This window comes from Paramacrobiotus metropolitanus, unplaced genomic scaffold (assembly GCF_019649055.1).
Source record: "Paramacrobiotus metropolitanus isolate TYO unplaced genomic scaffold, Prichtersi_v1.0 Parri_scaffold0000022, whole genome shotgun sequence".
NCBI classification, from domain to species: Eukaryota; Metazoa; Tardigrada; class Eutardigrada; order Parachela; family Macrobiotidae; genus Paramacrobiotus; species Paramacrobiotus metropolitanus.
Genome location: NW_026570242.1, coordinates 39,914 through 63,698, shown reverse-complemented (window position 1 = coordinate 63,698; position 23,785 = coordinate 39,914). Strand labels below are relative to the sequence as shown.

At 41.7% G+C, this 23,785-nt stretch overlaps 7 protein-coding genes across 8 annotated transcripts; 4 read left to right on the top strand and 3 right to left on the bottom strand.

Moving 5' to 3' along the window:
- Positions 1–290: 290 nt before the first annotated feature.
- On the top strand, positions 291–1,905 carry LOC129586811 (guanine nucleotide-binding protein subunit alpha-11-like). Its single transcript, XM_055480254.1, has one exon. The coding sequence runs from the start codon at positions 617–619 to the stop codon at positions 1,733–1,735; it is 1,119 nt and encodes a 372-aa protein (XP_055336229.1). The 5' UTR covers positions 291–616; the 3' UTR covers positions 1,736–1,905.
- Positions 1,906–2,382: 477 nt separating this feature from the next.
- On the top strand, positions 2,383–4,489 carry LOC129586716 (guanine nucleotide-binding protein subunit alpha-14-like). Of its 2 annotated transcripts, none has more exons than XM_055480072.1 (2): positions 2,383–3,049; positions 3,543–4,489. In XM_055480072.1, the coding sequence occupies exons 1-2, from the start codon at positions 2,530–2,532 to the stop codon at positions 4,226–4,228; spliced, it is 1,206 nt and encodes a 401-aa protein (XP_055336047.1). In that variant the 5' UTR covers positions 2,383–2,529; the 3' UTR covers positions 4,229–4,489. The 2 variants fall into 2 exon arrangements, with proteins under 2 accessions (XP_055336047.1, XP_055336048.1); XM_055480073.1 differs by having other exon boundaries at positions 2,385–3,049; positions 3,561–4,489.
- Positions 4,490–4,703: 214 nt separating this feature from the next.
- Positions 4,704–7,076, bottom strand: LOC129586717 (digestive cysteine proteinase 2-like). Its single transcript, XM_055480074.1, has 4 exons — positions 6,843–7,076; positions 6,024–6,373; positions 5,171–5,402; positions 4,704–4,963 (listed from the first exon to the last, which is right to left on the bottom strand). Exons 1-4 carry the CDS (start codon positions 6,952–6,954, stop codon positions 4,875–4,877), a joined length of 783 nt encoding a protein of 260 aa, XP_055336049.1. The 5' UTR covers positions 6,955–7,076; the 3' UTR covers positions 4,704–4,874.
- A 278-nt stretch (positions 7,077–7,354) lies between these two features.
- On the bottom strand, positions 7,355–9,013 carry LOC129586715 (guanine nucleotide-binding protein G(q) subunit alpha-like). Its single transcript, XM_055480071.1, has one exon. It carries the CDS (start codon positions 8,807–8,809, stop codon positions 7,574–7,576), a length of 1,236 nt encoding a protein of 411 aa, XP_055336046.1. The 5' UTR covers positions 8,810–9,013; the 3' UTR covers positions 7,355–7,573.
- A 1,616-nt stretch (positions 9,014–10,629) lies between these two features.
- Positions 10,630–13,244, top strand: LOC129586736 (N-acetylneuraminate lyase-like). The gene is made up of 8 exons (XM_055480104.1): positions 10,630–10,801; positions 10,947–11,039; positions 11,241–11,311; positions 11,461–11,603; positions 11,777–11,852; positions 11,919–12,008; positions 12,286–12,434; positions 12,691–13,244. Exons 2-8 carry the CDS (start codon positions 10,975–10,977, stop codon positions 13,012–13,014), a joined length of 918 nt encoding a protein of 305 aa, XP_055336079.1. The 5' UTR covers positions 10,630–10,801; positions 10,947–10,974; the 3' UTR covers positions 13,015–13,244.
- On the bottom strand, positions 13,062–19,892 carry LOC129586737 (intraflagellar transport protein 81 homolog). The gene is given in 18 exon segments (XM_055480105.1): positions 13,062–13,435; positions 13,583–13,685; positions 13,767–13,894; positions 13,960–14,235; positions 14,426–14,806; positions 14,881–15,038; positions 15,112–15,475; positions 15,716–15,896; positions 15,974–16,077; positions 16,519–16,733; positions 16,992–17,025; positions 17,321–17,323; positions 18,209–18,265; positions 18,533–18,614; positions 19,078–19,172; positions 19,275–19,372; positions 19,472–19,523; positions 19,607–19,892. Coding segments are annotated over 18 exon segments (2,562 nt in total). The 5' UTR covers positions 19,700–19,892; the 3' UTR covers positions 13,062–13,297.
- An 84-nt stretch (positions 19,893–19,976) lies between these two features.
- Positions 19,977–22,918, top strand: LOC129586735 (GATOR complex protein NPRL2-like). Its single transcript, XM_055480103.1, has 8 exons — positions 19,977–20,552; positions 20,758–20,855; positions 21,039–21,207; positions 21,289–21,397; positions 21,483–21,720; positions 21,943–22,073; positions 22,175–22,292; positions 22,397–22,918. Exons 1-8 carry the CDS (start codon positions 20,196–20,198, stop codon positions 22,623–22,625), a joined length of 1,449 nt encoding a protein of 482 aa, XP_055336078.1. The 5' UTR covers positions 19,977–20,195; the 3' UTR covers positions 22,626–22,918.
- Positions 22,919–23,785: the final 867 nt, after the last annotated feature.

The following is a 23,785-nucleotide window of genomic DNA, read 5'->3' as shown; positions in this document are numbered from 1 at the left end:
AACCTCATATAGAACAATAACTATTCTATAGAAATGATAATACAAATAATTCGATTCTATACAATAATTAAAGATTTACTTTGGTACGTATTCGTTCGGGTAAGTTGCAACAAAAGGTTGCCTTCTCTGTATTTAATAATTACACTACGTACTCGTGTTTGTACGAGTACAAGTTCGTATGGAATCAAGACGGTTATGTAAACGGCGAAACCGAAGTTCGCCGATAAGACAAGACAAGATAAGATAACAAATTTTCTTTCAGATACGGCCCATACGGGAACTTGAGATTAATACTGACAGCAGATAGCACTTGTTGCGTGTAGAAAATACAGGTAGCGTACGTAGTGAGTGCCTTTGACGGATACTGCAATTTGCCGCTGTTTTTCCCTGTAACTTTAATTTGCTGTATGCATAGTGTGTGGCTGCTTCTCGTCTGCTTTTTCGGAAAAATTAAGCAAATTGCATTCTCCTGTATTTGTTTTTGTGGATGCGATAAAAGTTGAAGATCTTAAATTTCACATCTGGTGGTGCAAATCGATCCCGAAATATCCGTGAAACGACTCACTGAATCTTTTTGGGACAATTATCGTTGAAGTTGCGCAAGAGCTTATCGACCATGGGATTTACATTCTGTCCCTGTCGCAAATGTTGGGGATCAAAGCTCGACCCGGAAGCACAAAGGATCCACGATGCCGTTAAAAAACAGCTAACCCGGGACAGAGAAATCTACCGCAATAAAATGAAAATTCTTTTGCTGGGCGCCGGCGAAGCAGGGAAATCCACCATTCTCAAGCAAATCCAGATGATTCACGGCAGACAGTACTCGGACGGCGAGCGGAGACAGTTTGTCGTACTCATCCGTCGCAACCTGCTGGATGCCATCCAAACGCTGATACATGCCATGGACCAGCTGAACATCCAGTATCAAGACGACGCCAATGCTTCCCTTGCCCAAAAAATCCGGTCGCTGTCTCCCACTGACAGCGTGTTCGATCAGGACACAGCCAACAAAACAGAACAACTGTGGCGCGACGAGGGCATCCAGCAAGCGTACGACCGCCGTCGGGAGTTCGTTCTGAGTGACTCGGCGAAATTCTTCCTTGACCAAGCGGCCGCCATCGGGACGGATGATTTCCTTCCCGATGATCACTGCATCATGCGGATGCGCGTGGCCACAACGGGGATCGTGGAATATCCGGCGCATTACAGAGGCATGGATTTGCTCTTTGTCGACGTGGGCGGACAACGGACGGAGCGACGCAAATGGATTCATGCGTTTGACAACGTCAGCTCTCTGTTCTTTGTGGCCTCGTTATCGGACTACGACCAGATGGTGGTGGAAGCAGCGGGCAAGAATCGTATGGAGGAAAGCGTGAATTTATTCGATACGGTGCTTCGCACACCGTACTTTCGTTCGTCGACTATCATCCTGTTCCTGAACAAAATGGATCTTTTGGAAGAGAAAATTCCCCACAGTCGTTTGGAGGAGCACTTTCCGGAGTACAAGCCTAATTTACCGGGCTCTGGCGAAAGCGACTACGAACGCGCTAGGAAGTTTATTAAAAGTCTCTATACCGACGTTTTCGCCGGCGCCCGATTAGCGGGAAGGGATGAGGATTCGAGCTTGTATTCACACTTTACGTGTGCTACGGATCGCAGTTGTGTCGAACGCGTCTATTACAATATTCGTGATGACATTTTAAACAGGGCGCTAGGCGATTATGCTGTAGGCTAGTAACAACGTGCCTTTCGCAGTTTTTCTGTAAAATTTCCTTCCTTTCTTTAGTTTCTTGATGTTTGTATATGTATCGCATATCCTTGCTTATCTGTATAACAACCAACAGTGATTATGTGATGCTTTTGATTAACAGCAATTACGGACCTGATTGGTACATAAAGAGAATAAGGAAATTTGTGCAGGCTAAATCTTTGTAAGCGGTAAATAACGGTTTCACAACACACTTCCAGTACTTGCATATTATATGTTTGTGTATTATACCCGTACAAAAATACTCGTAGATATTTTCACTGAATTAGGTTGGTCAAAAATTCAGGGATCTCCGCTGGTACATAAGCACAGTTAGCTTTTTTACCTGGGAACTTTCGTGCATCAATAGAACCAGGGAAAACAGCAAATGTTGGTGCTGTTTACTATAATACGACCCGGTGCAGCTTCAGAAGGTGTTGTGAAAAAACGTTTTCCTGTTCTCAGTGCTCTGCAGTTTTTAATGAACCGCGAAAGCAAATTCTTTGCAAGAATAAACAACGGTTTGAACGTACTAATTGTTTTCAAATTTGAAGCAAATATGCACATTGCACTTTTCTATCGATAACGTGATGATAACACTGATAACACAGTAGCAATGGCTAATGCAGTGCGAGAGCTCATCACGAAGCGTCTGTATCGTTCTTTACCGAAACAGCGTGAGCTTATGGCTGAGACAATATTGGAATATTCGGTATTGTGCTATGGATTGCAGCTTTTCGTGTTGTAACTTGAAAACGTTACGATCTCCATAAACAGTCAAAATGAGTAATTTATGTTGCCATTCGTGCGACAATGAAATCGACAGGTTGGAGCGGGAAATCAATAGAGCCATCGAGCGGGAACGCAAAAAGATGCGCCGTCAGATCAAAGTACTGTTTCTGGGGACCGGAGAAGCCGGAAAGTCGACCATTGTCAAGCAGATGAAAATCATTCATGGCGACGGCTATGCCAATCAGGAGCGGATGAGTTACGTGCGGCACATTCATTCCAATCTACTGGAATCCATCCAGCTTCTGGTTGGAGCGATGCGCGTCAAGGAAATCGCTTTCCAAGATCCGAGTAACGAACACCTGTACAACACGTTCTTGCGAGATCTCGACTTCAACCATCTGCAACAAGATCTCCGTGCCGAAATACTCCTGGCAATACGCACACTCTGGCTAGATGACGGCGTGCAACAAGCCTTCCAACTCCGCAGAGAGTTTCACCTAAGCGATTCCACGGAATATTTTATGGAGCGAATTACAAACCGGCCACCAACACCGCCGCCTCTTGACCTCGGTAAAATTATTGACCCTTCTAATAATTCTCACTATGTAAAACTACAAAACAACAGTAATAGTGTACCCTTAAAACTCCATAACACGGCCTGTTAAAAATCTTTCAATCATAATATTATGTACTCGTATGCTTAATTTACTAATCTTACAATGTATTGATGTATCACAGACTTGTGCCGGTAACACTACTTAAGTATTTACCGCCAGTGGTCATTGGTCACATTGCTTCGCTTTTATGCCATCGCTGTAATTATTGTACTTACTACACGTACCAAAGTTCCAGAAAACTGCAACAGTTACGACGAGTCAATTTCGTACTCTAAAGACTTCGGTGTATAATACAGTTTACACACTACTCATAAAATGTCATAGTTGTATTTACATAATAATATGGAAAAACACTCGTAGCTGAAGTACTCGTACTTCTCTACATACTGGTGTACGTAAAGGCTTTAGAGTACGAGTATGATTGCTCGAATCTAACTGGCTTGTAGTCTTGTACCTATCTGTAGATGACCAAATACCAGGTACTGCTACACCGCGTCAAGACACACGAGAAAGGCTTCCAATTGTCGACCCTAACTATATTCCACGAAACAGCGACATTGTTCGCGTTCGTGTACGCACACGCAAAATCGAGGAGTACTCCTTTAGGATTGGTAGAGCCGAGTTTCTCTTGGTGGACGTTGGCGGTCAGAGCACAGAGCGCCGGAAGTGGATCCACTGTTTCGAAAATGTGACCCTAATTATGTTCATTGCCAGTTTGTCGGAGTATGACCAGACCATGTTCGAAAGACCGGGTGTCAACCGCATGCGGGAAAGTTTGGCCCTGTTTGACGTCATACTGAATTATCGAGAATACTTGGGAAAGGATTCTTATGGCATCTGGTTCCTGGATGTGCCGGTTGTGTTGTTTCTCAATAAAGCTGACATTTTCGACCGAAAAATTGCAAATAGCGATTTATCTGCTCATTTTCCCGAGTACACCGGGCCATCTGGGAATGTGGAAGAAGGAAGGGAATACATTCTAACACAATACATCGACACTAGAACTGATCCAAGGAGAGACATTTTTACACATTTTACAACGGCAACCGATACAAGACAAATGGAGTTTCTTTTCAATGTCGGGCGCCACAGTATCTTGCAGAGAGCGCTCACAGATTTCAACCCCTTTTGATTAATGTTTATTACAAGCACAAAGGTAACGCCGTAACGGTACTGTACTGGGGAAAGATCACAGCTGACGATAGCTGATATGCTTAATTACTGATACGCGTCCGTTCATTTGTCATTAACTAATATTTCGCAAATTAAGGTTGAGTAGCATTTTCCTGGACACTATTTATGCTTTTGGCGAAAGTGTGGAAATGAGTGTTAGTTATTTGGGCTGCTGCTGTACAATATACCAGATATTATCGATAATAAATTTTTACTTTTATGGACTGCGATATACCCCATTCCTAATTTGGTGTGTATTCCCAAAATGCGGTAAATATTGCAGCAGTGTAATCTACGTGACAATGATGACCCTGAATTCGATTTTAAATTGTTGAATTTTATTTCGTGATTCGCTGGTTGTGGCATGTTTTGCATTTCATAAAAAAAGTTCAAGCGCATTGTACTGCGTCAGTGAAAGAAAAGCTGAACTGCAGAAACAGCCAAATGTATTAATAAAATATGTAGAGTGCGAATTTTTCCCGTGAGGATCAACTCAACGGTCACTGGAAATCCCGCAATCGGCAATATTACGTAACAACGTAAGCATCAAAAACGCTGTCGCGTTCGTCGAGTATTGACTACATACATTGAGTCACACAATGCTTTTAAATAGGGATGGATGCATCACTGGCAATGCCGCAAATATTTTTACCACGGGCTATGTAGATGTATCCTTTCTCCCCCCAGTCGGCTCCTGAAAAGTTGAAAAGTATTAACCATAAGGCATTTGAAAAGACTGCGAGGAAAAGGCATTTTGAAAAGAGTGCGCTGCTTTTGAAAAGAGATGCGCTGTAGGTACGGTAGTTCTGTTCTTGCCGCTGTGCAACTGTACATACGCTGGGTAGTTGCCATTAATGTGTAGTTGCCATTAACGCATTTCAACATGATTCAGCCATCTCACCCCAGCTGTTTTTGCAGATCCAGACATCCTGTCCTTCCAGCTGGCCATATCCCACGACCAAGAGCGCATGATCCAGCATGGTGGGGTCACAGCTGGTATCGTCATATACGCCAGACTGATACGTCTGGAACGATATGGAGGCCGCGTTGAGAATCACGGCAGCCGGATTGGCATACACCGCTGCTTTCAGATCAGTTTCGTTCATTGGTTTCACGGAGTATCCACCTTTGATCTGCACAAAAACAAGCGATATCTAATGAAAAGCCTTATCACAATACATTACGATAAATGGTTGATCCCGTCAGATTCTCCCACACGCATCTTGTGATGTTCCGGCGTGATGTGATAACTGCTCGTGTGATCAGTACGGTACGTAGCACTCCCAAATTAATATAATTATTGTATTTTATGTTCACAATTAGTACGTCCATCCCGTTCGGCTTATAACACGAGCATTGCGCACTAATTTTCGCATTATATAGTGACAATTGATTGGTAAAATAAATTGCAGTATTCGTCATCAAACGACTTTAATCGGTGATCGATAATTAAAACTTATTAGTAATGGTTGAAATGAATTGAAAAAAAATCCAGGCTTAAAAACCTTATGTATTTGCATTGCTGTGTAAGTCATCCGGACGTCACCGTTTCCCTTCCACAGTGCGGACAAGCATTATTGTAGGCACTTATATCCTGTTCTGTCGATTGTTCGAACATGCGCACAGAAAAGAAGTAAGAAATAGTCAAACTATGGTATGTTCTGCTCATGCTTCGGTATTTTCTTCTCATTACATCTGAATAATATTATATTTATAAAATTATAATTAACAACTGTGGGAAGCAAATTACGCACCACAATTTCCGGCGCACACTTATCGGCCATGCAGGCTTCTGGGTTGATGACCGGTGGATAATCAGCGCCCCAACAGAGACCATGCAGTCCCACAATGCAGTCGTAAACGTCGTCCGCCTGCGCCGATTTGTGAGTCAGCTGGGGAGTTGTGCCATTAAAACAGCAGTCCAACAATTCCTGCGTACTGGCCTTAACCAGCTTGCCGCTTTTGATAAATCCGTATGCAGAAACCGCCTCGGCGACAACGATAGCCAAGCTGTTCCCGGACTCTCCTTGGTCAATGACCGGAAGTACTGCTCCCTTGTCGCGCCAGTCCCACGCATCGGGTATGGGATCGGATACCGTTCCAACTGTAAATTAAAAATAAAACTCCGTGTTGTGTTATGAGTCCATGTCATTTCGTAATAAACAAGTCGCAAGTTAGTATTCAGCACGGATGTTCTTTTCTTTTTGAGAACACAATAATTATTTTGTTGCGTTTACAGCTGTTACAGACATATGTAGTAGTACAAGTACTTTATTTTTTTGCTTTAGCATTGCATGCGCCTTATTTATCAAAATTTTTTACCGAGAGTGTGATTTCTAAGATGAATGCGATCAGCCCGATTTATACGCGCACAAGACTTACAATTAGTGAAGGTACAAAACTTACAATTAGTGTCACCGTTTGTACAAACTTCGTTTTATTTATACACCATTTGTACGTACTCCGTTTTATTTATACTAATTATTTGGTAGGATGAAAACATTAAATTTTATTATCACACCCGTGATACTAATGGTAACCCAACAACATGCATGTTTTTGCCATTGTCATACCTTTATGCTTCCGATGCTTGAGGCGACGTAGAGCATCCGCACTTCCTGAAGCGGTCATAATCACCACAATTCCTACGCACAACGCTGTAAAAATGGTCCAGGATGTTGTCATTGTGGAGCCGGTGTTAGACTGGTAAACCGTGCAAGAAGAGTCGAAATCGAACACTGCAATATCATTAATAGTGTCTGATTTCTTTAGTGTACTGACATTTATATTTTCGTTGGCTCCAAAATCTACATCGTCTTATCTATGCCTAAAAGTGGCATTTGTAAGGGCTTCATCCAAAACAGATACAGTACAACCACGCGCTCACGAGATAAAGCTGTACAATTTGACCAAATTAAATACGAAATTACACACAGTAATCAGCAACCTTAAACCCGCTATCCATATGTAGTTAAAAAACTGATCTTACATCTTTCAAAATTTTGAATAGCCATATTTTCCTTAAATATTGCGATTTTGCTGGTGCCATTTTTTTCGCTTAGGGGTGTCATAATATTTTTTCGATGTGAAATTTTATTTGGTTTTGTTAATGCCGCTAACCAACAATGCCATACAGTTTCATACCGAATGCAGTAAGAGTAGAATTTATGCAACAGCCTGACTCGGCCACACACCGGTGACAGCGCAGAACACTAGTTAATATTACAAGGATGAACTGTGTTTCATATGACACAAAACAAAGTTACTTGTCCGAGCATTATTAACTGACTATATAATATATGGATCACTGCAGATGGAAATCCATCAGGGATATCCGTAAGTTATAATCCTCCACGGCGGTAGTAACAAATCGCATCCCTTCGGTATCTGTCGCACACGTCAAATGCGAGTACAACAACTTATCCGGATCGTCCGCCTCATAATCCCGCTTCTTTCTTTCGCCCGCCTCTTTTTCGGCAATTTCCGCGTTATGCAACAGGTATGATTTGACATAGGCCAAGAACATCTGCAACACAAACTCCTTTGCCATATCCCCCTCGCTCTTCGATTTGGCCGATCTATGCTTGGATTTGTATTCGTTATACTCCGGTATGTATTTGCCCATATCGCGGACTTTGATCTTGTCATCAAAAATATCGGTTTTATTCAAGAATAATATTATGGCCGCTTCTTGTAGGAACCGCTCATGGATGATCACATTGAACAGAGCTAAACTCTCTTGCAACCGATTGACGCCCTCCTGTCCCTGGGCATCCACTTCCAGTACCATTTGATCGTAATCCGACAGTGCGGAGACGAAGATGATGGAGGTCACTTTCTCAAAGCAGTGGATCCATTTGCGCCGTTCCGTCCGCTGTCCACCCACGTCCACCACACGGAAGTACACCTGTCGCACTTTGAAGCTGTACTCTTTGACGCCCGTTGAACTCTTTCTCACCCGGAGAATATCGTCTTGTGTGGGAACGTAGTTCGGCTTAGCGATCGCATCCAACCGTTGCAAAAAGTACTTGGTTGAATCGCTCAGGTACACGAAAGTGTATTCGTTGCGTCTGTGGTAGGCTTCTTGAACACCGGAATCTTCCCATAATTTCTTGGTGGCTTGCATGAGGGAATTCAGCGCTTCTTGATCTTCCACGCCCTTATCTGTTCGGCAGTATGTTTTGCCTTGCTTTCTAACCAGTTGGGCATGTTTCTGGTTGCCCTCGTGCTCCAAGGGAATATCAAACTGGTCCATGGCGTTGAGCATGATAATCATGGCCTCAAAGATATTCTCCCGAATGGATTGGACGAATTCAATGCGTTTTCTCTCGTCCGCGAATTCTTGACCGTGGATGATCTGCATCTGCTTTAGTACGGTGGATTTACCCGCTTCACCAGTTCCCAGTAGAAGCATTTTCAGTTCTTTGCGGGAAAACTTTTTATGGACATCCATTTCACGGTCGATTCCACGGCTAACTGCATTGCGCATACGCGACTCTTCGCTCAGCAGACACGGACAGCATTTGGCTACTGGATCCATAAAAGCGAATGCTTCACACTTTATATCAGAAATATCGTAATTTATAATTACATAAAGGAAAGCCAGCCAGCATATTATAAATATTCTAAGAATTATCAGAACATTTGCTTTCAATGAAGAAATCTATAATGTACAGATGAGCAACTTCCGATTATCACAACGCATATCTCTATTAACACGGAATGCCAGCACACCTCGAAAGTTTTTTCTCAAAAACCCTCGACTATGTTGTTCAAGTTCATGACTCGGAGCAGTGAATGGCTGCATGCGAGATCCACTTGTAATTTCGTAACTTTTGCGCACTTTTCCTTAAACGTGAAAGACTATTGTCCTATACTTAAAGCTTCTAACTGTAAGTTCCAATGTACTGTACCTGACAGTAAGCGCCAGCTGCACTTGCCGGTGGTATGTCAACCGTCTTGAATCGCTAACTAACGATAAGTATACAAGTGTGTTGCCCAAAGAAATCTTGTAAACGATCTGTTGTGCGCTTAGCACGTATTGTACGTTACAGTCTAGGTAAAGTCAGATATTATTAAGTGTGTGACAGTATTTGTGTTACCTTAAAAAAATGGTTAGAAGTGTAAGAACTACTGCTGCGCTGTTTGCCTGGCAGTGACCTTCTAAACGTCAGTGGTTAGTCAGCGACAAGCTGAGCAACAGTTGCCGGTTTGACGGTTTCCATTTTCGTCACAACCTCGGCAACATCAACCCAGGAACGTTCAAACTCTACAACTGTCTGTTGGTTATATGTTAAATAGAAATTAACATAAATGAATAAAAATGTTCAGTTTAATGCACCAAAGCTTTGTAATTATGACATGCGAGCGCAAAACAGATCCCTGTACATTAACAAAAATTCTACCAGATACCACATAGCTCAATACGAAGGGAATGGTCAAGGATGGAGAATTAATCTCAGCTTCCCATGCTTCACCATTTGCGCAATTATTCTTGCGGCGTTTGGAACATTTGTTTTAATTAGTCAAATTTGCTTACTGGTTAGCTAATTAATTAAACCATTGCTGTTGTTTAGAAAATGCAATTTCAACTTTGCACAGAAGCGGCAATGTTAAAATAATTGAGTATTCTGTGATTTGGCACTTTTCTGTTGTACAATAAATACTGTAAAGTTGTATATAGATGGTATGTGCGTACTTTATCTATAGATAACTTTACCGGGTACAACTGTATCTGCCCGCTCAGTGACACAATGCGAGCAAATGAATGCTACAATATTGAATTTTCCCAGTGGTTCATAAGCGTAGGTAAAATTATCTTATGGACAATGCCGGCTTAAGCTTGTTTATGTTGGCGCTGCTGGCAGCATATATCTATATATCTTGCGAAGATAACTTTTAGTTTTTTGTGATTTGCGCGTTATTTCTTTGTACAGGTGAATCAGCGAATGTAGTATTCTCATTATAATTAGTTAATGCAATTCTGACTCCCCATTTGTTACCAGTACTTTTCTGATGATTTTAGAGGTAGAAGTATACGTAAATCTCTCGTTGCGTCGGTACACTCGACGACTGTTGTAATGAACTGCACAGTAAAGCTTCTACGTAGCTGTTTTCGCTCGTACCTTTATCTGCAGCAGCATAAACCAGCCATAATTACAAGCAAAGGTGCAAGCATCTGTTTCGAAACGATTAAATTTTTTATTACCCTGTAAAACGTGCGGAGGCATCTATCAGCTGATCATACGTGTTAATACGTACATAAACACGTATAACGTGTGATAAGAAATCTGATAAGCAAAGGTTAAGGTGGCTCTCATGCCTGGGCAGCAGCTGTGTACTGGAATTATAGTGCAACCGATTGCATGTTGGTGGTTACTGTAAGCACTTACAAAACTCCAAGTCATGAGCTGCAGCATTGTCTGCAAAGTGCAAACCAAAGCATCGCTCATTACTGATACTTTCCATTCCTTAAGGAATAGAAATACAGTAGTACAGTGCTTAAAATTGCAGATGTTATTGGCGAGTTTGGGTAAGCAAGTAAGCTTATAACTGATTAATCATTTTGTTGAAGGTGCAAAAGTTATGTACAAACACAGGTAGTCTTTCCGTCAACATGTTCAACATTCTCTTATCGTAAACTTTGCATAGCTGCGGGAAATTCAGTTCATTTTTAGTTGTTTCGTCTGACCAATCAACTGGAAAATGCCCGTGCAATTCAAACATTCGGGAATTTGTGTGGGGACGCTTACTCCTATGAAGGAAAATGGGTACGTCTTACTGTTTCTTCTTAAGCAAAAGCTAGTACATAGCAAGTTACAGTACATCTCGGACGATCGCCATCCTTGAGATTATGCCGTCAAAAAAACTAATAAAACTTGGACGTGGAGACATATATGCTTCTGCATTTTTTGTGAATCCTTTTACGTTAGCATGCATTTTGGATCCTGATCTTCTTGATGAATTTCCAGAGACATAAATTTGGATGTAATTCCGCAGTATGCGGAATATCTCATCAATGCAAAAGTTAATGCTGTTTTCGGTGAGCTCACAGTATGAACTGAACATGCATACCGACTCTGCTAAAGTACTCGTAGTTACTGTCATGAGCCTACAATCACGAGCTAGCCAATACAATTATATTCACTTAAAAAATGCTGTTTTTGGAGCTTCCATTATTTCTACCCGTAGTGAATGGGACAACCAGCGAAGGTCTATCACTTTCCAATGAAGAGCGTAAACAGCTGGCCGAAAAGTGGATACAAACCGCCAAAGGAAAATTGAAGGTCATCGTCCATTGCGGCGCTGTCGCACTGCGAGATGCGCAAGAACTGGTAAGTCACATTGCGCAGAAATCTGCAAGATTGTATTGATATTGTATATCTTTCCGTGCCGGACAATATGACCGGCGAATCCGGTAGAGAAATTTAAATGCTCTTTTTGGATCTGGTTATTCTCTAGCGTAGTAGAACAGCATTTCGTTAAATTTATATTGTTTTGTGATTAGGCAAAGCACGCAGAAAAATGCGGTGCGGATGCGATTGCTTCAATCCCTTCCTTTTATTTCCCACCCCGTACTGTCCGTAAGATCAGAGCTTTAATTTTGGTTTGCCTAAATAGACCTTACAACTTACAAACTTGTTTTGCAGAAGAACTAGTTCGGTCGGTCGCCGAAATCGCGTCTTCGGCTCCAGATATTCCTTTTATTTATTATCATTCGCCTCGCACCCATGTCGATTGTATGTGCAACAAATTTGTAGCATAATTATTACAAATAACTTGCAACCGACCCCTTGTGTTTAAGACAATGGAGATGCAAGTCACAATTTTCGCTGTATAATACTTTTGCTGTTGTCCCTTCTAAAGCGTTACATCGGTTGCACTATATTTCCAATACCTACTCGTACAAACTGACAATTTTTAAAAACTGTTTATGATAATTTAAAAAGAAAACATGGTTTAACGAAAGCAACATAACTGCATCTAATAAGCTGTAATACAATGATTATGTTGCAGTGGACATTGCATCGTTTATGCTGTTGGCAAAAGAAAAGATTCCAAACTTTGCCGGTATCAAGTGGGCGACGTCCAATGCTGCTGACGCATATAAATGTGTGACAAAAATTAATAACGATGATGTTACTGTGATGTGGGCAGAAGATGACGTAAGAAAACAAATTTATTTCCATATTGCACCAAATGTGCCATACATGCATATCTTATGCATACTGCATACTGTACATGCATACTGCAAGCCGACTGATATCAGTACATATTGGCTACCTACAGACTGTAGGCTACAGTCTGTAAATCAAGTATAATTTATATAGTATACGAATTATAATTTTTTACGTACTGTAATTTTCTACCAGCGTGTACTTCGTATTGATAATTTTAACTGCTATTTTTTCCGTTCTTCAGACTATTCTTGGAGCATTAAGTATGGGAATTAGTTCCTTCAACGGGAGTTCCTACAGCATTACGGCACCCTATGCGCACAAGATTATCGAAGCGTACGAGAAGAATGATGGGAAATCCGCCGATATCAGCCAGATCAAAATGAAGCAGATTGTCGATCTGCTGGAGAAGAACGGAAACTGGCTACAAAGAACAAAGGCGGCCGTCAGTATGATTGGTCTGCCTATGGGTCCGACCCGACTTCCGGTGCAAATGCTGGATGCGAGTGAACACAAAGAACTGGAGCAGGAACTGAGAGATATGGGTCTTCTCCACAGTTGTCGTTAAAAAAAGTGACAAAACATGCTTGCTATTGATACAGCGTATTCTTTCCCACAATGTACTTCGCATTTTCAACTAATAAAAAGAGATAAAACGATCTCAGTTAAACGGCTTGCAATTTGGTAATCAACAATCTTCGACAAAATGTTTTACATTTATTGCAGTTATAGAGCTGGCTAGTCCTGGCAGACATGGGTACCTTGTTGCAATATTAAAGAGACAATAGGTAAATCATTGACAAAATAAAACCGCCAGCGAAAGCGGCGAGATCAACCAGAAGTTCCAGCTCTCAAGACATAACAATACGATCACGTTCCCGCCCAGTACTATCACGCCTCCGTGAATTGCTTTCCACCTTCTCCAGATCTCGTTGAATATTTTCCATCTTCATATCGAAAAGCTGGTTCAGGTCTCTCCAGGCAGAATACTACAGAAAAAAGTTTAATTACATCATTAAATACTGTAAATAAGGCAAATAAGAGAACATTGGCATCCCCGTAAAACAGGAAAGAAGGAGTATCCCCTCAAATACTCCATGGTCACCGTATTCGCATTTAGGACAAGTAAGTGTTACCTGATGATTATTCTCAGCACGAGATATCTTCAGATTCTCTTGTTGCTGCTGTAATTCAGCTAATTTTGATGTTTCCGAATCAATGCTTGCTTGTAGCATTTTGCTGCAATTACACCATAAAACTGTTGGTACGTGATACTTCCAACACTCAGTAAGGACATACGCAAATACATAGTGATAGTACCTGGTTTTTTCCGTCTTTTTATTTTCTTCTGCTCGTTTCAGCAGAATATCGCTGTACTGTAACTCGTACTGCTTTTTAAATAGCTTGTCTTCCAGATCACCGACTTCAGTGTGAAGCTGCGTGCTGTCCTAAAAACAAAGGTCAAAAAATAAATCCTTTACTTGAAAATGCAATGTAAGAGCCAGTTTATTACTTTTTCTAGCTTCTCCAACGGTCCAGAATATCGTTTCATCTCAGCTCGGAATTTATCTCGCTGTGCGTTCGCCTGCTCTTGCTGCGCTTTACTGGCTTCTCGTATTGGCTGCAATTCCGTCAGCAGTGCCGATATGTCGTTCTTTTTACTGGCGATCCGTCGTTCCAGTTCCCGTATGTTGTTTGTTAGCGATCCAGCATCTAGTTTAATAGTGGTCTTACTTTCGACTGATGTCTCTTTAAAAGGAGATTGTCCAGTGCGTTTTTCCCATTCTCCCTACGAAACCGCAAGTGCTGATTTAAATATTTATTGACTGCTTATTTAAACGTTTATCGATCGCAAGTGCCTATTTAAATGTTAAACGAAGCTTAGGATCACATAAGTACAACATTAGGTATCCGAAATTCAGACACAAAGCACGGCATTTGATAATACTCGTAGCTTCAACATCAGATAATCAGCTTACCAGAACAGCTTCGATGCGATCATTTTCTGCATTAAGAATCGCCTTCGTTCGCGCCATGATGCCAATTTCCGCTTGAAGCGCCTGGATAGTTTGCGTCTTCCGGTCATAGTCGTCCATGCTGCGCGCGATACTAAGCGACAAGGCAGTCACATCCACATCGTCGCCTTCTCCCATCCGATGCTGTTTGGCTCGCTTCTCCAGCTCGCGCACCTCTTTATACAAAGTATCATTCCGTTTAGCCAGATCGTGTTTTTTGTGCTCGGCCGCTTCCGATTGGCTACGGTAAAGATTTAATTGGGCCTGCAGGGCTGAATTCTGGTTGACACTGCGTAACTTGTCGGAAAGGTTGAACACTTCCGTCTGGAGCATTTGCGCTTTTATCTAAAGCAGAGCAGACCATTTTAGTTAATATCCTCATATACGGTATTTGCAATCAGCGACTGTAGAATAATTACCCGTAATTCGTTGAGATTTCTGTCGGTAAAATCCGTTTGGTCCAGCAGCTCTGCTAACTCGGTAACGATGGTTTTCTCCTGCTCAATAGCTTTAGGCAACACATCGTGCACAGCTCTGCGCTGAATCGCTAGCCTATCTTCCAGTCGTTTGAATAATTCTGCAAAAATATTTATTCACATTGCTTGATTTTTCCGGTTGCGCAAGCGTCATTTGAATGTACAAGTACGTACTTTCCGGTGTCATGTCCAGCCAATCATCCGTGATCTTGTTCGTATACTCTTGCAACCGACTGATCTGTTCCGTTTGAATCGGCGCCAGATGTATCAGTTCGGTTCGCTTATTGGCCAACTGGACGGCAATATCCCGTTCTTCCCGGAGAGTTCGAGCCAGAGACATTCGAGTCTCCTTTTCATCCACTTTCCCCGGCATTTCGCGCACTCGCACGAGCAGTTCGGCTACGCGCTTCTCCGCTTGCTCCTTCTGTGCGCGAAGGTCACGGATCTCCTTGCGTATACGCTCCACCTCGTCGGCGTTAGCTTTCAAATGAGCGTACTGCTTATGAACAGCGGCAAACTGGGTGATGGCATTCTCTTGCTGTAAATATGCAAAACGTAGATACTAAATATTCCTTCTAAACAGTAATTGGTAACAACTTAAAAGTGACCCTAAGCAGGTGTTCAGTGTCAACTCTCATGGTCACTGTAGACAGTAAACTCATTACTACTTTAATGCAAACTTTACCTAGACGCACTTATGTAATTACTGAGCGATTATGGACAATAAAGCCGTGCAACTTTCGTAATTACAAATTGCGATCCATAGTTAATTTCACACCTCTTCGTACAATGCGTTGATTTCTGAATCAGTGCGAATTTCATTTGGAACATCCACCCGCGTCAGGAATTTTGCCAAGTACAAGCGCTGCTGTATTGTGGGAACGTTTTGAACAATCCACAAGAGAATAGGCAAAACTGTGCGACGACGGCCTTCTATCACTTCCTGTCTCCAAACTGACCTGAAACATATTATCACAAGATGATATCCACAGGCAGGAAAATACTAAAAACTCTTGATATTCTCATGGTCCCTTACCTTTCCTCAGCAGTTTCAGGTGAAGGGTAACGAATCATCCGCAGAAAGGTGAAGATCCGAATTGCACTTTCCTGTGGTGACTCATCCTCAATGGATCTTTTTTGCTATAAACAATCAACCCGCCATAAAATGGACTTCCCTGCCAATTCGACATAATTTTAAATTAATGTAAAGTATATTCATATCTAGAATACTATTTCTCTGGCGCAAAAAGTTTCGTGAACGGGGGCAGTAGTGCAATCTCTGAATTTTCTAGAAAGCTAAAGAATTTAAACTAAAACGGAAAATTGTAAATTCGTAAGCTTTCGAAAATTTAATTACTTTTAAAAGAAATTGCTTACATTCTCATACAGGTGATTAGTCTGACTACGATCTAATTTTATTCACCTTATGTAGCCTATAGGGTTAGAGGTACTGCCGAGAAATGTTGCCTTTAAGAAAACTTACATGCCAGAAAGGTCACTAATAGGTAAAGTATTTTATGCACATACTGTAAAGTATTGTAATATAATGCAGCAGTCATATTAAAACTGTTAACTACTTACACTGGCGTCCAGTTCGGCGAAAATATCATTGAGAAAATTAACGGCTGTCGCTCCGTCGAGGGAATCCAAATCCAGAATTGACACCTTCCTGTTGAAAGGCTCCTTGGCCAATCGAGAGGCCAATATTTGGAAATCTTGAGCCATTCCTCTTTACGCAAGCGGCAGACCCACAAGGCTCAAAAAAGGTCCCAAAAGAACGAATATTTAACTACTGTCTCTGTTTAAACTTTGTTCAGTTTTGGATAGTGCTTTACAACCCACGTATAAGCAAGGTTGCTGACAAAAAATTACATTCAACTCGTGTTAGTTCTTTTTTAATGAAGCACATGAATGATAAACCTACTTTAACAATTTTACAACATAAAGTCGCAAAGGTGCAAGTCAAGCAGTACCGTAAGTTGGTATTCCCGTGTTTCTGTCCTGCACCTGATATCGAATATGATCGGCCGGATGCTGTACGGTCTCTATCGAACTCCGTTTACCTGTACCGATTGCATGCTTAATTTGCTTATCCCTTCGCGGCTACGCTCCTACACGTGAGAGAAATCGATCCCGATTTCTAACCAAGTGCTACTCGGAGTGTCAGTAATTCTATTACTTACCATGCAGTGCATGGCACATGCACTCATTAGCTAGTTTTGCTCTAGGATCCCTCATATGAATACGAAGGTCCTGCAGTAGTAAATAATAGCAACTTCAACATTTTACAGTGACCAACGTCCGTCCAGTTCATTAATGTTTTGAATGGATTTACAGTAGGTAGCAAGTATTTTCTGTCTGACATGCTACTAAAAAACCTTACACACTGCTTCGTCACTGCAACACTAAATTCGCCGCAATTTAGCATTAACGGTAATTCTAATTTTAACGGTAATTCTAATTTTAGTTTTAGAATTCGTTTTAGAATTTTCGTTTTAGTTTAGCATGCTAGAAGATTAACCAATATTATGCCGACACAGTCGCTAAATTTTGCATTCTTCCTCAATGGTCTTCACATCCCAGATTACTAATGAGAGGGTGGAGTAAATCTGGAGTGAGGGTAGACACGTGTGGTGGAGTGATGTGGCAGCGAACACCCCACACGATTTACGTAAAAAGGTACAGTAATATCTAAATTCGGGTTTCTCAATTAATGTACTTCCTAAGAACCTGTGAGCGGAGAAGCGGCTCACGTACAGCGATAAAGTCTTTCAAAGGATTTCAACGTATTTGCGCCGTGGTGCAGTGGTACTGCCTACGCGGATCTAACGACGTAGCCGGGGTTCGATTCCCCCATCGGCGCCTTTTTCAGCCGTTTCTCGGTTTCCCTCGGATTGCGCCCTGCTTAGAAACCTAAGAATCGAAACCGTAAGCATGCACCGAAGGTGACTATACACGCTGAAGTAACTTTAATCAGTCTAACATCAAAGAAGTAAAAAACATTTGTTATTCGCAAATTTGAAAGGCGCGATCGGTGTGTGTAAAACAAAAACCGGATGAGAATAACAGCTAAAAACTGCATGTTATAACTAGCAACTGCCTGCTGTCCACATCAACAGTAGCTTTACCAGCGTATATTACGCACGAAACTTTGTGCAGCGTTTTGTAAAAACGAACAGTTTTAAGAGGTCAACAGTAAAGTAAAATGAAATTCGGAACGTTAACGGTGATTTCGACAATCAGACATACTTCTTTGCATTAACTACTTCGCTCCGGCGGCTGCGGCAGGCTTCTTCGGAACTTTCGGTTCCAAAGGTGACCCTTTATCCTGCAAAATGCACAACGTATCACTTGGAGAACGGATACGTTCAAGGGCAATTTAGGAGCAAACCGCTCGGACCAACGATAATGTTGTACACGCTTGCGAAGAGTCACAATTCATTTAATGCGTACGTATTTGCAGTTTATTTCTACCGTTCATAAGCATTTTATTTTATGGTTAATTTCAAATGAGCGTAACAAAATGAAAGCCTTCTCAGGCCCTACTGTCATTCCAGCACCACACCCCGCAACAAGGCTCAACAACACTTCATACCTTTCCACGCAGCTTAACTTCCAGAAGTCTTTCCAGTTTGTTCATAACCTGGTTGTTTGGAATGGCTTTACCCGCTTCATACCTATGTAAGAATTTTAAATTTAATAGTCAGTCGGTCATGACATCAGTTCTCAAAATCAATTAAAGCGCAGTACGCCAGCATTAAATAAGATGTAGCGCAGTAGTAAGCGCTTTAATAGGCCAGGTAGTTCGGTCTTTAGTCTCGTACCACACATTTGTACTGCAACTAACTTTGAGAAGATAAACCATCTTCAGCGACGGCTCGCAAATTTCTGCTTGTGTGGTTCATTAAAGAAAATCGAGTGTTAATTAAAAAACCAAAACCTCGATGTCAACAAATCAAAAAAAGTTATAAAGCACCAAAAGCAAAATGAAGTTAATGAACCAATTAGCAGGCAACAATAATGAGCCAGTAAACCAGCTACATAAGTAGATTATACATGGTTCTTGTTAATTCTAACTACGGAGCCATACGCATATTTGTTTTGGGTGCATATTATGTCATATTAGAAACCTGCACATACTCGTTGATAACTTGCTGTTTTTCGTTGGCCCGGGTGGCGAGATCCTTCTGCGTCCAGCCCTTGGCGTTGCGCGCTTGTTGGATGATTCGACCAACCTGATCAGCAAAAAGCACTTTATTGTTTTCATAGAACAACAACTTTGTTTACTAGAAACTATATTGTAGCATCAGTGAGTAACGTGTTTATCTTGCACATACGTCGATCCCAATCGTGTCGTGATGGAGATCCTCGGTTTCTGCATCCAGTTTTGCGGTGTTTTTAGCGGTCTGGTGCTGTCTGTTTGAGCCCGCTGCGACTGCAAACCAAGAGGAATGTGGCAATTGTCAGACGTAACTGTCGAGGTACGTTCTTGCTTCTCGTTTATCTTCATTTTTTCAATCATGCTGTAACTCACACTTCTTCGTGGTATCAACTTGTCCACCTGATCGCATAGCCTGGTTCACCGCCTGTGAAGGATAAAATCCGCTACATAGGGGCAGCAGGAAACTAGAAAAAAATAGACAATTCCGGCGGCCGTCTGATCTCGTACCTGCGCGGTCCGCAGTTCGCTTGGCTTGGGTGCTTTCTTACGGAGAACTGTCACGGTGTCCCAGTCGGTGTCAGATTGCGGGTTCACTGACATTTTTGGTCCTGAGTAAGCGAAGCCAACACAAATTAAAACAGAATCAATAATAACACAGTCAGCGCGTGTACTACCAAATGACTATCGAGTAATAATTGGCGATATCAAAATTAATGCGCTAAATGTTCATTTGAAAAATTTTATGCAAAATTATGTCAGCAGTGTTATTAGTGTGTCGTGTTTACGTCTTCCGAGGCGCCACTGCGCTGGATGGGTAGCGTAGCGCAGCGAGCGTCCTTGTCTAGGGTAGGTGGAATTTTAACGTAGAAACAGGCAAACAGCTGATCGAAAGTTGGAAATGTCACACAACAACAACTCACATTTTCTTTTCCGCCTGTCTTTTGGAGTGTCGAATTATTACTCGAATATGAGAATTATATGTTAATTCATAACATTACAAAAACATGTTCCTCGAGGGATATAGAGACCGGCTGTATACATCTCTTTCCTGAAAAACTCTGGCTCATTATTCGTGGGCTGATGCAACGGGAATCACATGTTTCGGTGTGCGCTCGCACTTGCAGTAACATCGCCACTTTATCGCCTTTGTGAAATCAGCGCGGATTATCCCGATTTTGTATCCCATTGGGTCGAGCTATTGGGTTTCGTTTTTTGGATCTTTGGAGCGTTGCATCTGTTTTGCTGCGCTGTTTCGGTTGCAAAACCAAATTCGGCTGTAAAACGCTACGTCAGTACGATGGGGCCTCTGCTGCCTGACGTCCAGAGGGACGATCTGATATTTCCACCTCTGGCGCTGCCCAACCAGTGCTCCTTAATGCGAAGCGTGTCCAAAATCAACCACATCTTCTTCAGTGAATTTGATAACGTTGCTGGACCAAAGATAGTATTCGAAGTAAGCATGGATTTCCTGCAAATGATTTCCTAGAGAATACTTTCTGTATTCTGTAGTGTTGAGACGCATAGCACAAGCATGCTCTGTAGATTACGCACCTAAATTACGTTAATTATTGATAAGCGTAGAAGTATGATTAATTGTAAGAGCAAGGCTACATAACGTTAAAATTGCATGGCTTTCATCTTATTTCTGACTTTTGTAGGTTCCTGAAAATAAATTTACCACCACGGGGATTTTCGACGATCAGATTTCTTCTTTTATAATTACCAAACCGGAACTAACGTCGAGCGTGCTGACAATGTAAACGACATGCAGTAACATACTATGACATGTACTGTATCTGTATGTTGTACTGTACTCTAGCTATTGGAAGAAGTTTTCCTGGCGTGAAACATTTCACTGCATTAGTTGGTACATGAAATAAAGAACTCTCTTGTGAAATCTGTCATTACTGAATTGCATTCGTATTTTTTATCGTTACAGAACTGCCGGCGACTACAAAATCCTTGGCTATCCTGTTCTGATTGAAAATACGAAATATCAGCGTAATGCCCTGATATTTAATTTGTGCTTTGTCTATGACTGTGAGGACGATATCCGGCCATACGAATCGATCGTCAAGAAGCTTGGCGAATATCTCCGCACTGTCGAAGTAAGTAAGCGGTAGCGTTTCATGGCTTAGAGCTTTTCTGTCCCGCTGTTTCAAATTTACTTTGCATTATTGCCGTTCCAGGTCGAAACGAATTTTTTATCAAAACCGGAATCAAAACGAACCCTCCCGCAGCTGATGGAAAAACTCTTGCATGAACTGAATTCACTTGGGCGGTGTTCGATTGCGATAAGTACGGTCAACGGCCTATATTCCTGGCTTACAGTACTTTGTTAATATTGCATGGTACTGTAGTAGTTTATTCCTGTGTTTTCCAGATAAGTCTAACACGTTGTTCCTGAAAGTTGTCCCGCCCGACCGGAATTCAGACATTGTCGTGCATGACTATGACGTCCCGGTGCTGGTGTCGGATATGAAAGGACTGATTGCTCTGGAGAAGGATTTAACCACAAAGCAGATTGTACCACTGATTGATGGAACGCGGAGTGTCCATCAGATTTCGGACGAGGTGGATGCCGATGGAGATCTGGTGAAATCTTGCGTCCAGAATATGATGTGAGTTTTTTTGATTTGGTATTTGATACACAGTGCACACTAGGCATATATTAAAGCACATAAGACAAGCAAAACATTTTGGTTTTTATTAAAGCGAAATATGTCCTCCTGTGGATGCTTTCATGCTGTTGACGTGTAATGAACTGTGCGCCGTATAAGATTCTCATTTACTGTGAGCAGAGAATTGGACATTCGCTAAAATGAATTGCAGCGTTATTCCAGGTTCTACGGTGTGGCGAGGGTTGTGCCGGCGTTTAATTTATCCAATGTGTATCGCGTTACTCCTGCCATTCGGAAATTTCTCTGTGATGCTGAATTATGTGAAAAATGTATCCAGTTTGTTGCACGCGATAGTAAGTTTTTAACTGTTGGAAAGAAAGCAAACTATAAAGGGTAGTAATTTGGATGAAAAAATATCTATATTTATTTACCAATAAATAAACTAAATTTATAGAGAATGATCCGCCTGGAATTCGTGATATTATGACTATTTTGGGGGACATGCAACATGGTGTTGCGGTTGCTGACTGGTCAGCCAGGCACAGTAACATCATTCAGAAACTGGACCAAAAGTAAGTAAATCGGTTATGCTTGATCATTCTTTTCGTCTCATTGTTGACTCACATGATTGCTTCGCGAGGGCAGTGAAAAATTACGTTTCCTTTTGTTCGTACAGGAAACTTTGTGATTTCGGGATTCTGCAAGGATTTATACGACGAATGTACAAGTATCCGGTCAACATTCGATTCAATCATATCAGTTCCCGGTCAAGAACCATTCAGCGCTTTTTTAATGGCACCACGCACACCGACGAAATAAGAACGAAACCTGAAAGTTTAGCCGATCAGAAAGATCTGGATGACAAACTCGATGCCGATGCCTCAATCAGGATTTGCTGGAAATGATCGAGAAAATGTCAGTGCAGCTCACAAGTCCGTGATCAGCACAGTTATGCTGCAAAGTGTGAACAGAAAATTACGTAAATCAAAGGACGTACTCTTTGAGAAACTACGTAACCTACGGTAGGGTTTATGCCTGCCAGACTGTATCTTTTTATGCATGGTACAGATAAATTGGCCGGTGTCGGTGATTCTCATATTGAGAACTTTGTGTAAAGACATAAGAAGATCTTTATTCGGTGTTTCGGTGTAGACCGTTGATTTGATTGTGATTATTGAAACCAAAACGATAGTGCAAATTCTATACGCTGGGTTACACTTCACTATGCAATGTGCAGACTTGCATACTTGCATTACTAACTGCATTACTAACACGACATTAATTCTTACAAGCATCAAGTGCATAATGATAATATAGGACCACCAGGAGTACTTTTTACAGTCCTTATTCGTTAGTACAGAACACTTGGTACAGTCAACCCGACAGATTCGTAAAACTGAACACTTATGCAGAAATGCTGTAATAAGTGCATAGGTATATATACGATGCATCATGCAAGTAAACGAGGATTACCTTTACGTGAAAAAGTTTCAGAAGCGCTTTATAAACTTCTGAAGTTGTTGAACAAAATTACAAAAAAACAAGGCTATAACAAGACAAATACTCGCCATTGAATGTTGTGAATGAATTACAGGGTGGAGTTCGCGTAGTACATATAGTACATATCTGGGTCATCTAGAATACTGCGCTGCCAGTCTCCACGGGTCACTGAAAAGATAATATTACAATTCATTAACCACGGCAAACGCAAAATTCGAACCTTCATTACATCTACGATTTGTACTTGGAATTAATAGCTACCTCTGGTAATGAAAATCTCCGCCATCACGAAAAACTCATCTGGATATTGAAACGAGCGGATGACAATCGCGTAGCGACCCGGAATGTGGATTACGATGTCCTTGAAGATCGCTATGGACGGCATCGTATGGCCGCAAGACTGAAGCCGGATCAAGTGGGGACCATCGTACCGCTGTCGGTCGATTATAATCCACTTGTCAACATCGCAGGATTCGTCATCCACCTCCGGAATGCCATATAAAGCCAGTTCTAAGAAGGCGGTACACTGCGGATTAAACGCGTGGACGGCGAATGCGGGAAGAGT

Excerpts from the sequence above, each read along its gene's own strand:
- LOC129586811 (XM_055480254.1), top strand. The coding sequence starts at position 617 with ATGGGATTTACATTCTGTCCCTGTCGCAAATGTTGGGGATCAAAGCTC.
- LOC129586716 (XM_055480072.1), top strand. The coding sequence starts at position 2,530 with ATGAGTAATTTATGTTGCCATTCGTGCGACAATGAAATCGACAGGTTG. Across the intron at positions 3,050-3,542 it reads ACCGCCGCCTCTTGACCTCG|TCTTGTACCTATCTGTAGAT; the intron begins GTAAAATTATTG and ends ACTGGCTTGTAG.
- LOC129586717 (XM_055480074.1), bottom strand. The coding sequence starts at position 6,954 with ATGACAACATCCTGGACCATTTTTACAGCGTTGTGCGTAGGAATTGTG. Across the intron at positions 5,403-6,023 it reads AGTGTGCGCCGGAAATTGTG|ATCAAAGGTGGATACTCCGT; the intron begins GTGCGTAATTTG and ends GTTTTTGTGCAG. Across the intron at positions 4,964-5,170 it reads GATCTGCAAAAACAGCTGGG|GAGCCGACTGGGGGGAGAAA; the intron begins GTGAGATGGCTG and ends TCAACTTTTCAG.
- LOC129586715 (XM_055480071.1), bottom strand. The coding sequence starts at position 8,809 with ATGGATCCAGTAGCCAAATGCTGTCCGTGTCTGCTGAGCGAAGAGTCG.
- LOC129586736 (XM_055480104.1), top strand. The coding sequence starts at position 10,975 with ATGCCCGTGCAATTCAAACATTCGGGAATTTGTGTGGGGACGCTTACT. Across the intron at positions 11,312-11,460 it reads AAAAGTTAATGCTGTTTTCG|TGAATGGGACAACCAGCGAA; the intron begins GTGAGCTCACAG and ends TTCTACCCGTAG. Across the intron at positions 12,435-12,690 it reads TGATGTGGGCAGAAGATGAC|ACTATTCTTGGAGCATTAAG; the intron begins GTAAGAAAACAA and ends TCCGTTCTTCAG.
- LOC129586735 (XM_055480103.1), top strand. The coding sequence starts at position 20,196 with ATGTTTCGGTGTGCGCTCGCACTTGCAGTAACATCGCCACTTTATCGC. Across the intron at positions 22,074-22,174 it reads CCAGTTTGTTGCACGCGATA|AGAATGATCCGCCTGGAATT; the intron begins GTAAGTTTTTAA and ends CTAAATTTATAG. Across the intron at positions 22,293-22,396 it reads ATTCAGAAACTGGACCAAAA|GAAACTTTGTGATTTCGGGA; the intron begins GTAAGTAAATCG and ends TTGTTCGTACAG.